The 18,369-nt window shown below is 42.4% G+C and overlaps 1 protein-coding gene across 1 annotated transcript in view; it reads right to left on the bottom strand.

Moving 5' to 3' along the window:
• ACSBG1 (acyl-CoA synthetase bubblegum family member 1) overlaps nucleotides 1–18,369 on the bottom strand; it is a 96,195-nt gene that overhangs the window by 18,983 nt on the left and 58,843 nt on the right. Inside the window, 7 exon segments of the mRNA XM_029575025.1 lie at nucleotides 254–435; nucleotides 1,259–1,435; nucleotides 7,533–7,558; nucleotides 7,561–7,681; nucleotides 8,637–8,695; nucleotides 8,698–8,716; nucleotides 16,598–16,718. Of these exon segments, the coding sequence (XP_029430885.1) occupies nucleotides 254–435; nucleotides 1,259–1,435; nucleotides 7,533–7,558; nucleotides 7,561–7,681; nucleotides 8,637–8,695; nucleotides 8,698–8,716; nucleotides 16,598–16,718 (705 nt within the window).

The raw sequence follows: 18,369 nt of genomic DNA, 5'->3' as shown, positions 1-18,369 counted from the left end.
TTCCCAAAACTTGGACTGCTGGAGTAGGTTTTGAGATGCTTCCCTCATTCCATTCTTCTGCAGCACCCGCAGTCCACCAGGAATGTCACCTGTTGTGGAGACCTCCAAAGATCTGGTCTGCTCATGGCAGCTTTCAATAAACAAGACAACGGGGCCTGGCCATTTCCTGCTGACACAGGATCTGAGGAAGCTGCCGTGCTCGCCCTGTTATTTGCCTCCCTTTCACCCGCCACTTTCTGCGCTGGGTTTGTACCTTCTTGGATTGCTGAGGTTTCTTTCCAGGCTGACAGACATCGCCCAGGAGAGCATTTTCTTTTTCACAAATCCAGACTGAGCAGACACTTCTTTTATCCTCTCCATGATCTTCTCCCAAACTCGTGGCACTCCCATGTGAGACGTTGGCTGGGCCTCTTTCAGTGTGTTGACCAAGGTTCCCTATGAAAGGAGGAAGACGCGTTCTAAACACTCAAGCTGGTGACTCTGTTTCCCCTCAGGACATTCATTACGCCCCGTGGATAAATGGCACGGGGGAGCTGCATTGACTGCTGCTGACGCTGCCATGAGCTTCAGTGCTATTGCAAATAGCAAAAGAGAATTCAGTACATTAAAAATCCTAGAAAAGTAGTACAAATCTTCAGATGAAATTTCATGTACATGAATATTATGTTAGTTACTCGAACACGTGTTCTTAGAAACAGAAAAAGAGTGTGAGGAGAGTAGGGAAACATAGCCTTATTATAATCAGAACAGCCTTATAGAACAGGAATTTTCCTACCATGTGAGTTTATAGCTTGGAGGGGGAATGACTCAGTTGTGTCTATGGATTGAGATAAATGAGGTTGGGGTAGTAGTGTTGGTTAATGACTAATTAGCTTCATTTTTTAAATGAAGCCTTGCCAATATTTTAAATTAATTTTGCTTTTATGTTTTTGTAGGTTTAATCTGAAGGGGAGATTTCCATTGGAAGGAGGCTGCAGGTATGGCTCTTGCAGCAAAAATAATGTCTGTAATTAGCTGATTGTTTTTAACAATTTTCAGGTGAATTATATGGTGTACATTGCTGTATCTTGGGATGTGTGGGATGAATACTGGAGGAGGCAGGTGATTTTGGTATTTCTCTATTATAATTGTTTTATTTCATGTTGTAATCCACCTTGTAATAGCCTCAGCCAGAAAAGGCAGAAAATACATTTTGAATGAAATTAAATTAATTGTAGCATAGGAATTATGTAGAAAAAGCTGAAGGTTTTATGCAGACCTTTAAAGCATCTGGATCTGCAAAGTAGACTTGTTCGCCCCACTTGATTCCAGTCCAGAGGTCGTATATCTGAGCAGCGATGTGGCTGAGAGGAAGGTAACTGACTATCGTCTCCTGCAGGATTTCTGCTGGGATCATCTCTCCTGCTCTGCTGGCATGGGCTGCTGTCCAGGTTATCTGTCCAGGTAACACAAAATGTACCAAAAAGATCACAGAGCAAATCAGCTAGGAAGGGGTGGTAGTGGTAAAATAAAAGTCTAAAATATAATACCAATTTTAATAATCAAAGCCTGTTGTTCAAAAAGATCTAGTAAAGGCAGGAAAAACAGAATAGAAATAACTTATGTAAAATGATACCCAATTCATGCAACAAATGGTTATTCATAAAACCCCAACATGACTATGTTTAGGCAAAATGTTGCCTTCTTTAGGAGACTGCTTGCTTAAAAATCTGGTCTATATATTTTAATTATAACGGATCTTCCCACACCAAATCTAATATTCAGAATATGTGAACACAGGAGAGAGACATAATGGGGTAGATTTTATAAAAGTACGCCGGATTTTAATAGATACGCGCATATCCTTTAAAATCCGGGGTCGGCGCGCGCAAGGCTGCCCAAAATCGGCAGCCTGCGTGCGCCGAGCTGCGCAGCCTGCCTCCGTTCCCTCCAGCCCCCCACCCCTTCCCCCTCCCTTCCCCTACCTAACCCATCCCCCCAGCCCTATCTAAACCCCCCCTACTTTTGTTTTAAAAGTTACGTTTGCCAGAGCCGGCGTGCGATTCCCCGGCCCGGGAGCTGTTTCAGAGGCCTCGGCCACGCACCCGAAATGCCCCCGGGCCGGAACCACACCCGTGGCCACGCCCCCGAATGATGTGCCATCGCGACATGCCCCCGACACCCCCCCCCCCAGGAAAGTCCTGGTACGTATGCGTGTTCCCGGGGCTTGCGCGTGCCACCGAGCCTATTCAACATAGGCTCGGCGCACACAGGGGGAACTTGGGGCAGGTTTTCGGGGGGTACGCGCGTATCTTACATGCATACCCCTTTTAAAATCTGCCCCTATATGCAGGTAAATGAAAATGTACCTTTCAATAAGGGAATGTCCATACACATAAGCTTTGTGTGAAGAGCCCTTTACTTTGCTCTCTGGTAGTCACCATACCTTTTTTTTTTCAATTTATAGTTTATTGAAAATACAGTACATGTATAAAATGTAACAAAGTTATAATACCATAAGATAAATGGAAAAACAACCAAGAGTACAGTGTATACAATACATACCTTTTTGCCTATCACAAAACTGCACTTGGGACATCTGCAGCCCTTCTCAACATGGCTGCCTCAGCCTGACATTTCCTCATGGAAATACACTATGCCTCTGATCACATGACTAAGAAGCAATGGAGCATAGAGAAAGATCTGACCAATGAGAATGCTGAAAGGACAATGATTCCAAACCTGTCTAGGTTTTTGTAATGCACGTGGAAACTGATAGAGTAGCACAGCAGAAGTGATGACTGTGATGCTATCCAATTAGGTCTACTGTGCCCTGCAGGGATTTATACAGTGGTCTCCCAGTTATGATGCCAGTTCTCTGCTGAACCCCTATCGTTTCCATTATGGCTGAGAGCTTCTGGCAAAGCCCTGTAATCTGTGACTGGGGTGTTGCTCGCTGCAGCCTATGTGCAGAGAATAAAGTTCCCACAGACCAGGAGGAAGACCACTTCTCAGAGGAGTTCTATGGGGAACATGAGTAACCACTGTCATATGCACACTGTTACGGCCCTGCCTGCGGTGAGCCATGGGCAGCTCCTCCACCCACCTGCTTCTTCATGGCGGACTGCTGCTGCCACTGTCCCCTGTGGCCCCGAGGCTGCGGCAGCTTCCTGTCCTGCACGGCAGGACCAAATTTGCCGGGAACCATCCACCGCGGCCTGGGAAGCCGCTAATGATTCGCTTGCTTTCTTGGTCTGTTCTGCTGCCGGGACCTGGGGGATGCCGCACCCGCCAGCGCTCTTGCAGCATGGAGCCACCGCCGAGACCTTCCAGGAGTGGTAGGGGGAAACTGCTGTTGTCCTGATGTCATCCTGCGGCCTGGAGGCCGCCCTGAAGCCTGCCTGCTCCTTCCTGTGGCCGGGTGCCGCTGTCCATGGTCCTGTGTTCTCTCTTCCTGTTCTTAGGCGCCGGTGCGTGCCTCTTCTGGGTATTTAAAGGGCCACCGGAATCCAGCTCCACCCAGTTTCCTGCTTCAGCCCTATATAAGGGCCTTTCTTCAGTCACTCCAGACCTTCGGATTAGGTTCCACAATTGGCTGTGTCTTCTGACCGGTCCAGGTCTTCCGAGGTTTTCTTTTGCTTTGACGGCTTCGTCTTCATATTCCTGATGTCCTTCATCCAGGTCTTCAGTCGTCTTCATGTTCCTGAAGTTCTTCATCCAGGTCTTCAGTCATCTTCATGTTCCTGATGTTCTTTGTCCAGGTCGTAGTCGTCTTCAGGTTCCTGATGTCCTTCGTCCATGTCTTCAGATGTCTTCCTATTTCTGATGTTCTTCGTTTGTACCTCCTGATGTCTGATGTCCTTCCTGATGCATTTGCTTTGCCTCTGCCTCCATGCCTTGGTTCCCTGATGTCCACTTTCCTGGCATGCCGTTGTCATGGTCCGCGACCAGCCCATGGGCGGGCTGTGTAGGGCACCTCACGGTACAAGGCCATCTTCCTCTCTGCAGTGCAACCCTCCGGAAGACTTCTGCTTCAGTCCTAAGTTTTACTCCTTGAGAATCGAATCCTGTGCTTGAGTCTTGTCCCGGTCTCCAGAGCCTATTGCAATTCGCGTCCGTCCATGTCAAGACTCTGTTCGAACCTGCTCCACACCAGCGTGGTCCGCGACCAGTCCTGCAGGTGGACTGTGTAGGGCGTGCCCCGGTGCAGGCCTCTTCAGTATCTTCGTCATGTTCCGGTATCAGCTTCCACTATCTCTCCTGGAGTCTGCTTCGAGCCCAGTGTGGTCTGCGACCAGTCCCGCGGGTGGACTGGGTAGGGTGCACAGCATCGCAGTCTCGACCCAGCGCTTTGATCCTTGCCTTCGTCTACAGTGTCCTCGCTTCAGTCCTTGTCTAAGTCTTCTGTGTTCTAAGGACTCCGTCTGCCCTTGTCCTTTGTCTGGCCTGCCGCCTTTTATCGTTACCCAGCGGCAGGTCCGAAAGGGCTTGGAATGGTCGGTGGACTGTTCATTGATCAACATTGCGTTGTTGGTCATCTTGGGGGGTGCAGGTCCGATAGAGGGTCAGACCTCCATATCCTTTCTTCGCTTCAGTCTTGTCCTGTTCCTCATTACCCGTACTTGCACCCAGCTCACCTCCCGCGGTGTGTCTTGGGACTCCTCCCTGAGTCATGCCGTGGCCCAAGGGCTCACATCACCTGCTTTAGAAACGACCACGCCTCCACGCTTGTAACAGTAGCCGAAAGTCTCCAAGCCCTCGGTTCATAACAGCTGCCGGAGGTCATGCTCGTAACACCCACAGGGGAAGAGGTCTGTACTGGGCCTTTGCATAAATAAGTCAGCCATCAGACTATACTTCAGAAGCATCCATCACCCCATTAAAATCATAGGAATTCATCTTTACCAGAAGAAGCCTGTGGATTACAGCTAAATCCAAGTTCTTTATTGTATCTAATTTTATCCCTGTGCTATTACCATAACCCAGGGGTAGAAGGGGGCCTTCCTTTGCACATCCTAGTTGAACTCTTCACATGCTTCATTATTGCCTGTTGATCTCACAGGGACTAAAATCACATCACATTTCTGCTAACCCCCAAGGGTTAAGGGACTATTTATATTGCAGAGCAATTGCTACTGAGGGCCTGGAGGTATTGAATGAATATATTTATGCATGTACATTACTAGGCCTATTACTGTAAATATATACCATTGAGGGTTATAGTGAGTTCACTAATAATGTAAAGATATACAAAGCCTTAGTATAAGTAAATTTATTTTTTTAAATTAATTCTTTATTGAGTTTACTTCATATTTACAAGAAACAGAAAATAAACAGAAAACAGAGAAAAAATATCAATATACAAACTGGTACCAATATTAAAGAAGGAAAACATTTTATCTAACTATAGACCACATTATTGGAGCTGCCCAATTATGCTAACAAGAACTAAGATTACCCAGTGGATTTATCCATCCAAAAAGTTTCCAGGTGTACTGGATCCACAAATACAAAAGTATTCCTCTGATAAATAATAAGTATAAGTAAATTTAAGGTTATTAGTAGCCCTAGGGAAGAGTATCACTGGAAACCGGGTTAACAGTTATCTATATTCAAATCTGTTTATGATTAACTCTTTTTGTATATTTCATTTACTGTAGCCCTGGCTCTTGAAAGTAGAAGCTGCACTTTTTTACCTTGGTAAGTTCATTGACTCACACATAAAACGGAGTTGGGTGCACCACTAGAATACTCATTTTAGGGACAGCTCCCTTCAGAAGTCTATCCATGGTGCATACTTATGGGTGGAACTATATGTAGAAAAGGGAACTGAGAATATTATGTATGCCATGGAAATAAAGAAGGTAATATCGTTAAACAAAACTTGTACAAACACTACCTTCTTTATGAGCTCTGGTGCCCCACTGCCAGGTTTCCAACTCAAATATATGAGGAGTTCACTCTTCGGGGGGGGGGGTGTTACTAGCAGTATGCCTCAGGGATTGCTCCTCGGATCAATTCTTTTCAACATTTTCATGTGTGACCTAGCGGAAGGATTGTCAGGAAAGGTTTGCCTTTTTTGCCAGTGATACCAAAATCTGCAACAGAGTAAACAGCCAGGAAGGTGTAGAAATAATGAGTAGGGATCTAGAAAATCCCAGGGGTCTAGGGTCTGGCAGCTAAGATTTAATGCTACACAATGGAGAGTAATGCATTTAGGCTGCAAAACCCAAGGAAGAGGGGACAGTATTGGGGGGTGAAACGCTTCTAAGCAAGAAAGAAGAACCGGATCTGGGGGTGATTGTATCCAATGATCTTAAGGTGGCCAAATAGGATGACAAACTGACAGCAGAAACCAGAAAGATGCTTGGCTGTATAAGGAAAGGAATGGTCAGCAGAAAAAGGGAGGTGATACTGCCCTCGTATAGGTCTCTAGTGAGACCTCACTTGGAATAATGTGTACAGTTCTGGAGACCGCACCTTCAAAGGATATAAACAGGATGGGAGTTGGACAAAAGGGTGGCTGCTAATATGATCAGTGAGCTTCGCTCTAAAGCACATGGGGATAGGCTTAAATATCTAAACAACCTAGAGGAAAGGTGAGATGGGGGAGATATGCTAGAAACATTTAACTGTGCCAAAGGTTTCCATGCACAGGAGGTGAGCCTCTTTCAATGGAAAGGGGGCTCTAGAATGAGGGCGTCATGGATAAGGGGTGAAATGGGGTGCACTCAGGGTAATCTTAGGAAATATTTCTTTACAAAAGGGCCTCCCAGAAGAAGCAGTGGTACCTAAATTCAATAAAGCCTGGGATAAATGCAGGGGATCTCTGAGGTGCGCAGATGGGCAAACTAAATAAACCATACGGTCTTTTTCTGCCATCATGTTTCTATGTTTCTAGGTCACACTTCTATTGCTGATCTCATTTTCTGGTACCCAAGAGTGGGTATATTTGTTTCATTTTTACAGTTCATTTCATGATTTTCATCAATATTTTCCATAGTAGTGAAATTACTCTCCCTTTTAAATTGTTCAATTACCTGGGTAGTTTCTCTTTAGAATTAGCGTAAAGTATGCATACTACACCATTTTAAAGCACTCAATCCTCTAAAAAAGGCATTTCACCAAAACCGATCTTTGAATGACTTAAGTGTCATTTTACATGTTGTTATTGCTATTCTGGTTTTCCTACCTTTATTACATTTTTTTGTATATTATCATTTGGTTATTAACATTGTTTTTCATATTGTTCTACATTTGTTTCATTATATTATATTTTAGGGCTCTATTCTAAATTTTGGATGTATTATAGAGTATATAGTATAGAGAGTGAGGTTGCAACATTGTAGGAATAAAGTTTCCCTTTGACTCCATATGGTTCAGTACAGTGTTTCACTATTTTTCATTACCAGAAATCACCATTTCCTGGAACAGATACATGAAGATGTGATGAACTGTAAAGAGTCAATTTGAAGAACTTTGCTGCTATCACTGTGTGTTTCAAAATAGGAAAGAAAAGAAAGCAACAATCTCATGCCTTCCTTTACACTTACATTGTCATGACTTAGCATTACGCCTTAGGATTCCCAGTGGTTCCAGAAGTGTAGATCAGCACGCAGCAGTGATTAGGTTTTTGGGAATGAAGGATGTCAGCCAGTCTAGTATCTGGTACGTCACTTCCCAAATCCATAAACTCCTGCCACTGGTAAATAAAAGAGAGAAAACTAACTAAGAAGTCCAGTGCCAAGAGCTAAAGGCATGCATCATTTTAAATTCTTCAAAAATACAATGGGGGTGAATTTTCAAAGCCTTAGTCAGGAACTATGCTGGAAAAATTGGAAATTGCGCAGGTAGAATGGCTGAATCAATCTAAATGCAGTTTTAGCAGTTTAAAAGTAGTTTCACGACATGCAAACAGTAAAAAGAAGATATTCTAAGCTGGGTAAAGTTTTTGGGGAAGAAATCTACTCATGCACATTGAATTTCAAACATCAAGGTACATAGTTAACTTGTGTACTTCACACGCCTGTTGCCTATGCCTTAAAAGTATGGATATATTTTTTTATTCACAAAACTACCCGATCTTCAAACTATGTGAGTAGTTTGTGTTTGAAAGTCAAATTTGTTGTGTAGGCTGAAAAGTACATGGGTAGGTGTAGGTTAGATGGCTTATTGAAAGCTCACCCCTAAAAGCCCAACAGTAATTATGTGGGACATCAGTTCTGAATGTGTCAACACTACAATCATCCTTCCGCGGGTGTCACTACAGAGTTGCAAGTTCCACCCCCCAAAAATGTGCCGAACCCCTCCCTTTCACCAAGTGGGGAGCAATAACAGTTCTGGCACACAATGCATACTCTCTCTGACAGCTCAGTCTCTAGCATCTATGCCTTATGCTACTGCATTGTCCACACACCCCTATCTAAGGCCCAAATGGATCATCTTCTTTCTTTTTCCCAAATGATTTTCAAAGCAGAGACAATGATTTTGTACTGCCTGGTTAGCATGTTTTCAACGATCTCCATGATATTTTCCACTGTACTGAAATGCATGCAATAGCTCCCACACAGCACTTACTAGCTTACTAAATATTTATAATTAGAAATCTCCACTGTCATTTTTCTTGCACTCTTGCATTATTACATGCATTTACATACTGTGTACAAATTTGGATGTCTCTTCTGCAGAGAGTCTTTGTACTGAATGACAGCCTTCAATGAGGTAACCTCTTCCAGATCTACAGAAAAAGAAAAACATAATCTTTTATATTTTACATTATATCACATACACTTCATCTAGTTTAATACAGTGGTATGTTTTGTTTTCAGATTGACAATCATGAGCCAACAGGGCAAAATGCTTGTTCAGATATGGGGGTATGTTAGGCTAGGTTTCCTTATAAAGAGAACCTGTCAAGCCCAGGCTCTTCAGTGTGGAGAAGACATGGGGATAAGATAGAAGTTTATAAAATCATGAGTGAGCTGAGCAAGTTTCCTTTAATTTAATTTAAAAACAGCATTTATAACTCACCTTTTTTTAAGAGAGTGCCAGTATAGAGCAGCTCACAACAGTAGATAAATAAAAGTACATACAATTCTAATATGACTAAAATAAATCATAATCCCCCTTTAAAAATATACATATTCAATTAGGTTAATAGTTATTTACATATTCAATTAGGTTAATAGTTATTTACTCTTTCAAATAATACTAGGACTAGAGGACACTCCTTGAAACTAGCTGGTAGCAGATTTAAAACTATTAGAGGCAAGGCTGCCCATTATCCCCCTTACTTTGCTTGCTAACTTTAGAGCCCTTATTACTGGCCATTCAAGCCTCCTCCATGATTAGAGGGCTCTTGTTTCATGCCCACGGACAGCAAGAGGTCTTTAAATACGCCGCGTTTGCGGATGATATATTGGTTTTTCTTACTAATCCCTGTCAATCCTTACCGGCATTATTGAGTGTGGTCCAGGAGTATGGTGTATTCTCTGGATTGAGGATTAATTGGGCTAAGTCAGAGGCCTTGGGTTTTCCATCGACTCTCCGGGGGCAGTGGGGAGATCAATTCCCATTACATTGGGCAGAAGGCACAATAAAATATCTGGGGATCAACCTCTCTCTAGATCTGCCAGCTATGTATGATCTGAATGTCTCGAGACTGTTGCGACAAACTAAAGAAAAACTTAGTCTCTGGAGAAATCTACTACTTTCCCTGGGGGGGGGGGGGGAGTATTAATCTGTTTAAGATGATCCTTTTGCCTAAATGGCTATATGTGTTGCAAAATCTACCTCTGATGCTTAGGCATTGTGATAACATCGCCCTACAAAAAATGATGAGACGCTTTCTCTGGCAGGGGAAGAGGGCCCGTATACCACTCTCTTGGTTAACTCTACGCTGGGGTGCTGGAGGCATGGGTGTTCCAAATTTTAGCTTTTATTGTGTAGCGGCCAATCTTCGTCTCATTCGGGAATGGATATTGGATACGCCCTTCTATATCAATATCCTGGCCGAGCGCACTCTGGTGGCTCCCCTAGAGCTTACCTATGCTTTGATGGGGCCGAGCAAGGAGTTACCGCCGGCACTGTCTCAAAATCCGCTGATTGCCCCAATTCGAAAGGCCTGGGCGTATCTTATGAAGCGGTTGGGTCTGCCCCAATGCAGTCCATACCTCCTTCCTGTCCGGGGAAACCCGGAATTTCTTCCTGGCTCCCAAGACATCAGCTTACGGGGATGAGTACAGAAAGGCATTTCTCACTTGGGACACTTGTTAGATTCTGAGGGGGCCCTGATGTTGTTCCCCACATTACAGAGACTCTATGGCTTAACGGCTGCTCAGATATTTGGCTATCTCCAACTTAGGCATTATATATTGGCGCTAAAACTGGACAGTCAAAGCCCCGCCCAATTTCTAGCATTAGAATCATTCTTTCATCTGGAAAGGCAAAGCCCTCTATCTCTTTCTAAGTATTACAAAGGCCTTCAACGGGATATGTCCCACACCACATATGCCACCTCTGTAGAATGCTGGGAAAAAGATGGAGTATTTAAGATTTCAGTGACAATTTTTTCAGCTTGTATGAGGAACTTAAATAGAACCACAGGTAACATGTATTTCCGGGAAATGCAATATAAATTTCTGCGCAAGGCTTTTGTTTCCCCACAAATTGCTTGGCGGGCACGCCTCATTTCGGATTCCACGTGTCCCCGTTGCCATCTTGCTATGGGAACGCTATCTCACGCTTTCTGGGCCTGCCCACTTATACAATTGATTTGGGGGAAAATCGTGAATTATTTGCAGCATTTACTGAAAGTGCGATTCACCATCACCCCGCAGCTGATCTTATTTGATTGCATTCCCCAGTCTGTTATTAGAAAAGTGGGTTGGCGTATTCTGGTCAAAAAGGCCTGGTTGGTGGGGGAAAAAGTTATTTTACTTAATTGGTTGGAACAATTGGCGCCCTCATATTGGACTTGGCATAATCATTATTCATCGCATGATGCACATGGACTGCCTCACTTCTAAAATTGTCTCCGGAACAGCATAGACTCTTCTTGGGAACATGGGAGGTATATCTGCAAGCTTTGCCGCACCACGCTCGGAGTCTGATCCTTAATGACTGTTGTAGACCTGCTGATTATAACCTTGGATAGGGAAGTGGTTCTCACCCTTCTGTGGATTGTTCTGATCCTCGACTACTTGGCAGTATATGTATATGTTTTATTGGCCAGGACCTGGGGGGGGGGGGGTGGGGGAAGGAGGGTATGGGGGGAGGGTGATAGGGAAAATTAGGTAACAATATTTCTTTAATGAATAATTCTTTATCTCTGTGATTAAAGTCAATGCAAATTCAATTGTTGAACATGAGACAAAAATTGTTAATTGTGAAAAGGAAATAATTGCACTAAATTCTAAGGTTCAGGTGATACAAAACTCTCAGAACGTGTTTATGCAAGATAGTTAAATTTTGCATAAAGAAAATGAACGGTTGGAGAATATACTGCGATCAAAAAACTTGAGAATAGTAAATTTCCCACAGACACGTTTGTTATCCCCACTTGAAATGTTTAAAAAATTTATGAGAGAAATTTTACATTATAGAGAGGAGGATTTTCCCAAAGTATCTAAGATATACTATTTCACTGTAAGACCTAGAAGAAATTTGAATGAACAAAATTTAGAGATAGAAGCTCCTCCAAGTTTAGGTATAATAACCTTCTTGGAGGAATCTATAGACATAATCGATAAAAGAGCAACACTTTTTGTTTCATTTCTTGCTGAACAGGATAAAGATAATTTATTCAGGAATTTCTTTAAAATGAAAGATGTATTATTTTGTGGACATAAGATCCAAATTTTTCCTGACGTCGCCCGGGCCACACAGGCAAGGAGAAAGTATTTTCTTTCATTAAAAAATCAGGTAGTGGGAATAAGTCAGTGGTGTAGCCACGGGTGGGCCTGGGTGGGCAGGTGCCCACCCAATTTAGACCCAGGCCCACCCAACTGACACCAGAACTGCAAGGCTGTCGCGGGATCCCATCCCCGCAACAGTGAAGAGGAGAACCCATGCTTGGCACGCCATCACGGCACACGTGGGGAAGCGGTCCTACAACCATATGGCCGACCGATCTTCCTGTTTGCAGGGGGAGGGGGGGAGCGGAAGCGCCATGCACAGCTTCCACTTCCTCCCCCCAGAGCAGGAAGATCAGCTGGCCTCTCCTGCTGCCACTGGCCTCCTGCTATCTTCGGGCCGTATGGCCGACCGATCTTCCTGTTTGGGGGGGGGGGGAGGAGAGCGGAAGCGCCGCGCACAGTTTCCGCTTCCTCCCCCCAGAGCAGGAAGATCAGCTGCCTCTCCTGCTGTCACTGGCCTCCTGCGTACAGCCGACCGATCTTCCTGTTGGTGGGGGGGGGGGGGGAGAGGGGAAGTGCCGCGCACAGCTTCCGCTCCCCCCCCCCCCAGCAGGAAGATCGGTCGGCCGTATGGCTCGAAGATAGCAGGAGGCCAGCGGCAGCAGGAGAGGCCAGCTGATCTTCCTGCTCTGGGGGGAGGAAGCGGAAACTGTGCGCGGCACTTCCGCTCTCCTCCTCCCCCCCCCCCCAAACAGGAAGATCGGTCGGCCATACGGCCCGGAAGATAGCAGGAGGCCAGTGGCAGCAGGAGAGGCAAGCTGATCTTCCTGCTCTGGGGGGAGGAAGCGGAAACTGTGCGTGGCGCTTCCGCTCTCATCCCCCCCCCCCAAACAGGAAGATCGGTCGGCCATACGGCCCGAAGATAGCAGGAGGCCAGTGGCAGCAGGAGAGGCAGCTGATCTTCCTGCTCTGGGGGGAGGAAGCGGAAACTGTGCACAGGCTTGAATGTGTATGTGAGGATGAGAATGGGAGCCTTGTGTGTGTGTGGGTGAAAATCGGACCCTGGGTGTGTATGGGAGTGAGAATGGAGTCTTGAATGTGTGTGGGTGATAATGGAAGCTTGAATATGTGGGTGAGGTGGAAGCTTGAATGTGTGTATATATGGGTGAGGATGGAAGCTTGAATGTGTGTATATATGGGTGAGAATGGGAGCCTGGGTTTGTGTGTGTGGGTGAGAATGGAAGCTTGAATATGTGGGTGAGAATGGAAGCTTGAATATGTATATATATATGGGTGAGAATGGGAGCCTGGGTTTGTGTGTGTGGGTGAGAATGGAAGCTTGAATATGTGGGTAAGAATGGGTGCTTGAAAGTGTGTATGTGTGGGTGAGAATGGGACCTTAAATGTGTGTATGTGTGGGTGAGAATGGGAGAATGGGTTTGTGTGTGTGGATGAGAATGGGTGCCTGGATGTGCGTCTGTGTGTGCATAGGAGTATAAGCCTGGGGAGGGGTGAGAAAGTGAGAGCTTGTATGTGTGGTCTGCAAGAATGTGAGCTGGGGGGGGGGGGAGAGCATATGAGAGTGAGAGCCTGAGTGTGTGGGAGTCTGTGAGAGAAAGCATTTATGTATATATGTGTTGGTATGTGGAAGGGAAGAAGACAGTAGTAGAAAAGACACTGAAGAGGAATTAGGAAATGAGCGACAAAGGGGGGAAAAAATGGGAAAGAGAGACCAGGACCAACTGATTAGAAAAATACAAAGATCAGACAACAAAGGTAAAAAAAAAAATAAAAAATAAAATATATATATCTATATATAGATATATATATATATATATATATATATATATATATATATATATAGAGAGAGAGAGAGAGAGAGGAGAGGAGAGAGAGAGAGAGAGAGAGAGAGAAGAGAGAGAGAGAGAAGAGTGAGAGAGAGAGAAGAGAGAGAGAGAGGAGAGAGAGATGTTAAGACAAATTTAAATATGTCATCTTTGGGAATGTGCAATTCGTATATGTTTGTAGTTTGCTCTTTCTTAAGTATTCCAGACATTTTAGTTTCTCAGGCTTTCTATTTTGGCTTTATCTACATGTTTCTGTTTCTAATTTATAGTCTCTTATTTCTATATTAGGTAAGGGTCGGTCTCAGTTTTGCCTGTTTGTGACAGAAATGAGTATTTCTAGCATATAGTTTCTCTGTAGTAGTAGTCCAGCCTGTTCTGTTATTCCCGTAGGTGATGTATTAATGTTCTAGGGCCTGGTGTAGTATTTGCATTGCTGCTTTTTCATAAGGTTGCTGTTTGAATCCTGAGAGTCAGTGCTGTGATTGTTTGGCAAGGTTCCAGATGCCTCTTTCTTTGCAAGAGTTTGTTACTTCACAAAACAGCAATGGAGGGTTATTTTTTGCTGAGATTACACCAGAATTTTAATTTTTTTTTCATGTTACTTGTAATGTGAATTGCCCTAGCTTTGCGCTGCACCTGTTCTGATGATTAATTATATTTTATTGTATTTATGAAGATTTCTGGGTTTCTGCAAAGATGGTTCATGAAAGAATACATTAATTTTTGTTTTATTATATGATTGGATTTGATTGTTTTCTATACTTGAAATAATTGAAGGTAAATTATTTTAAAGTTTCATACATGACACATAATGGCTGTTGCAAACTACTTAGAAAGTCATTCTAGGGTGCAGTATATGGCATTATTTATCAGTAAGAAAACAACTAGTAGACCTGCATGCCTTGTGCCCACCTATGTTAACCTTGTGCCCACCCAAAAAATCAATTCTGGCTACGCCACTGGAATAAGTGCAACATTCTTCCTTAAATTCCCTTGTGTATGTCAAATAACCTACCAAGGGAAGAAATTTCGTTTCGTGGATCCTGTCCATTTAGAGACCTTTTTGTTGAATAAATCACAGGTTTAGTTTTAGAGATAGAAGGTGAATTAGTAAGTAAATTTTCTTCCTCCTATTATATTTAGGGCTAATAAATTTCACTAAGGTTAGTGGAATTACAAGTCAATATATATAAATAAGTATTTATATATATTATTTGCCTTATCCCCCTATTATGTAAAGTGTAAACAAAGTTGATTGTTTATGGTTATATTGATTATCTATATGATGGTTACTGATGTTTTACATATTTCTTATTTCTTTTCATGATGTTGTCATTGAAGAAAATTAATAAAGTATAAATTAAAAAAAAAATTCCCCAGTAAATGTGAGGCGGAAATACAACAACAGAAAAATGTATTTTTTGAGGTTTCACAGTTACATGTATTTTTAGATTCTAGACCCCAAGAAAATGCGGCAGTAGATCTTGTGGCTTAAAAGGAATAATACCTGTTGATAATTCTTAATTATTTCAATTGTTTAATTGGAGTAGGGTTAAACCTACCATTTGTTTCCTCTGACAGTGCTCTGTTACGTAATCTTCATGTGATAAATATTACCACTATTCTTTTTTTTCATTAACTATGAATACTAGATAAATTACAAATGTTTATTATTTACCTTGATAAGTTTGATCTGTATTTATTTGTTTAAATTTTTATTGTAATTTGAAAATGCATAAATAAAAAATAAAAAAAAAAGCAAAGAAAAACTTCCTTAGGAAGATGCTGGCCTTTGTGTTGAAATTCTGTGGTCACAGTTCACATTTCTGCCCTGAGAGTTGGATAATAGTATATTCATGACCAGGAAAAACAGTCTCTTAGGGGAATGCATTCACTTATCTGAAAAGTCCTCTTTGCTGTTTTTTTATTTGTCATTCCTGTGTACACACTCACACTGCTACACACTGGTAGCAGTTTCAGTTTAACTATCCTGCCAACCGTTTTCCACAAGAAATGAAATTCCCAAAGTCTATTTGTCCTGTAAGTTTGTCTTGTCTAGACTGTAAGTTCTGTGGCGCAGGGGATGTCTCATATGCATATCAGTACTATGCTGAGTGTGTGTAGTAGCACTGTAGAAATATGTAGTAGTAGTAGTAATAGCATCTCTGGTTATCCTGCAATATAGTTGATCAATGAATCTGATTGGAGGTTGCCCTGTCAAGCAGACTGCCAACATTTTTATATTGCCAGCACTAGAAGAAAACATCAACAAAATTTGTTTCCCTATTTCCTCTTTTTCTTCCAGTGAATTTAGTACATTAGTGCCAGGGTGACAATAATTGCAGAAAAGGCACAGCAGATGTTGTGACAGAGCAAGCTCCTCAAAATGTCCCACCAAAAAGCTTCAATCCTGTTCAACAGAATGAGAACATAACTCAGTAACTGCTCCCATCAAATCATGGCTAGTCTACTGTGACTGCTAAGCAGAGTGATGGCTTGTGCCTGTTAAGTTGTAATGGCTTGTGCCTGTTAAGTTATGTTATGAATGTCTGTTGTCTCAGGATTGGACTGAGACCAGCAGGTCTCATGTGACCATTTTCTTTCTTTGCACAGCACTGGACTAGTTATAAACAATCTTGTGACTATTGTCTTCTGGGTATATCATACCAACTTCATGAAAACTACTATAACTTGGAATTGCAAGGCTCTAATGCCATCAGTGAGATTCAGGTGAAAGAAAAGGTCAAGAGATGGTCCTTTCTGCCCCTTCTAACACAACCAAGTTTCAGACACATCAAACCTTGGCACTGTCAGTGATGGGTCTCATGCCAAAAGCAGGGATGGAAGCAGGAAATGAGAACGGAGTCAAGAAGCACAGAAGCAATCATGTTAGAAACCACAATGGCCATCACCTACCTGCAGGATTTTGTCTAGTTGCTTCTGATTTTCCACCATGATCACGTTAGCTCTGCAGTCATTAGCAACATAGTGGCAAGCATCTGGAGAATTGGTTGTGTAAATCCCTGTAGTAATTCCCCTGTTACAATTCAAGATCGAAACATTTGCATGTGACGTAAGACTCAACTTTAAGTCAGAAACTGCACTAGAATGAGCTCTGTTTTATTGGCAAGTAGGAAGAGCTTGCCAAAACCTTCCAACATTTACTTCACTTTGGAAATGAAACTGAAACATCAGTTCTCTTTTTTTTGTTCTTTGAAACCAAAATGGAAACAGATATCCTTATCTGGGGTCAGGAGGGCTGTTGGACCAGAAGCAGTGCTTATGACTTTAACTTGGCAATGATACAGGGAATGAAATGCTGTTGGTGTGTTCAGACCTTAGTTCAGCATTTGATACACTATATCTTGTGTTATTAATGAGGTGCCTTCAAAGTCTTGGAATCAATGAATCATGCTGAAATGGTTTACTTCTTTATCCACAGACAGAAGGCAGGTTGCAAGCCTTGGGGGAATTCAAACCTGTAGAACAGGAAGTGCCACAAGGTTCTATTATTTCTCCAGCACTGTTTAATATTTATCATTGTCCTGAAGGAAAAAATACTCCGGTATTTGGCTTTAAGTGTATGACTTATTCAACTGTATGTATTTTTTAATATTTTATATCAGTTAGGCATTATCTCCAAAGACTTCATAATAGGCTATGAAGGTTATTTTATACTGGTAGAGCCTCTCTCATAATCATAGGTCAATCCCAATTTTTTAAAGTTTTATAATTTTTGCAAATAAAAATCAAGCACTTATCTTTTTTTTGGTAAATCTTGGCACCAAATTAGGAATTAACACTATCTCTGACAGAATATTGTTAATAATCCAAATGATGGACAGAAGAAAGTAAGCATCCCGCTGACGCAGGTCCTACATCGAAACATGGACCCGTGTCGGGGTTCCGGTATACATCCAGAACAGGCAAATACTAATCACACGGTGTCAAAAAAGATAAGTGCTTGATTTTTATCTGCAAAAATTATAAAAACTTTTAAAAATTTGGGATTGACCTATTATTATGAGTAAGGCTATGACGGCTATTATATGCTGGCAGAGCCTATTATGAGTGCTTTGGAGATATAAAATATTAAAAAACACAAGCCAGAGATTTTTTCATGTTGTCTTTTACTTCCTCGGCTGTGACATATTTATCTATTGTACTATTCAACTGTGTCCTTGGGGAGACACAAACTGAGATGTTAGATATTTTGCCTAAATGTATGCTGACTGTTCAAAGTAGCTTGGTGGGTAAAAGATTAAATACTTAGGGTAGGTAATCCAGGGGAATTTGAATTGGGTGTTTTTAATGTGCCTGATGGGATGGTGTTGCAGTTTTAAAGCCACATATGGAATCTGAGGGTTTTGATGGACATTCCTGTTATTTTTATCTTCGGCAACTCCCATTGTTTGTGCCCTCTGATGGAGGAAGGAGATTTTATTAAGGTGGGTAATGCTTTGGTTTTACCTAAAGTTGATTATTGTAATGTGCTATTTATCTGACTCCCAAAGAAGTGCGAATGCAGTTTGTAACTCATTCAAAATTTAACTGCGTGCCTTTTAGTCAGTTGAGGGTTATGGCAAAAAGTGATTCTAATACAGGCTAAATTACATGGCCAGTTCAAAATTGTGTGTTTGTCATTTAAGTCATGACATCTGCTTCAGTAATAGCAGTACTACATTCAT

Source organism: Rhinatrema bivittatum, chromosome 13 (genome assembly GCF_901001135.1).
Source record: "Rhinatrema bivittatum chromosome 13, aRhiBiv1.1, whole genome shotgun sequence".
In the NCBI taxonomy this organism is placed as follows: Eukaryota; Metazoa; Chordata; class Amphibia; order Gymnophiona; family Rhinatrematidae; genus Rhinatrema; species Rhinatrema bivittatum.
Note: the sequence above shows the minus strand (reverse complement) of the source record. Positions and strands in the feature narration are given on the sequence as shown.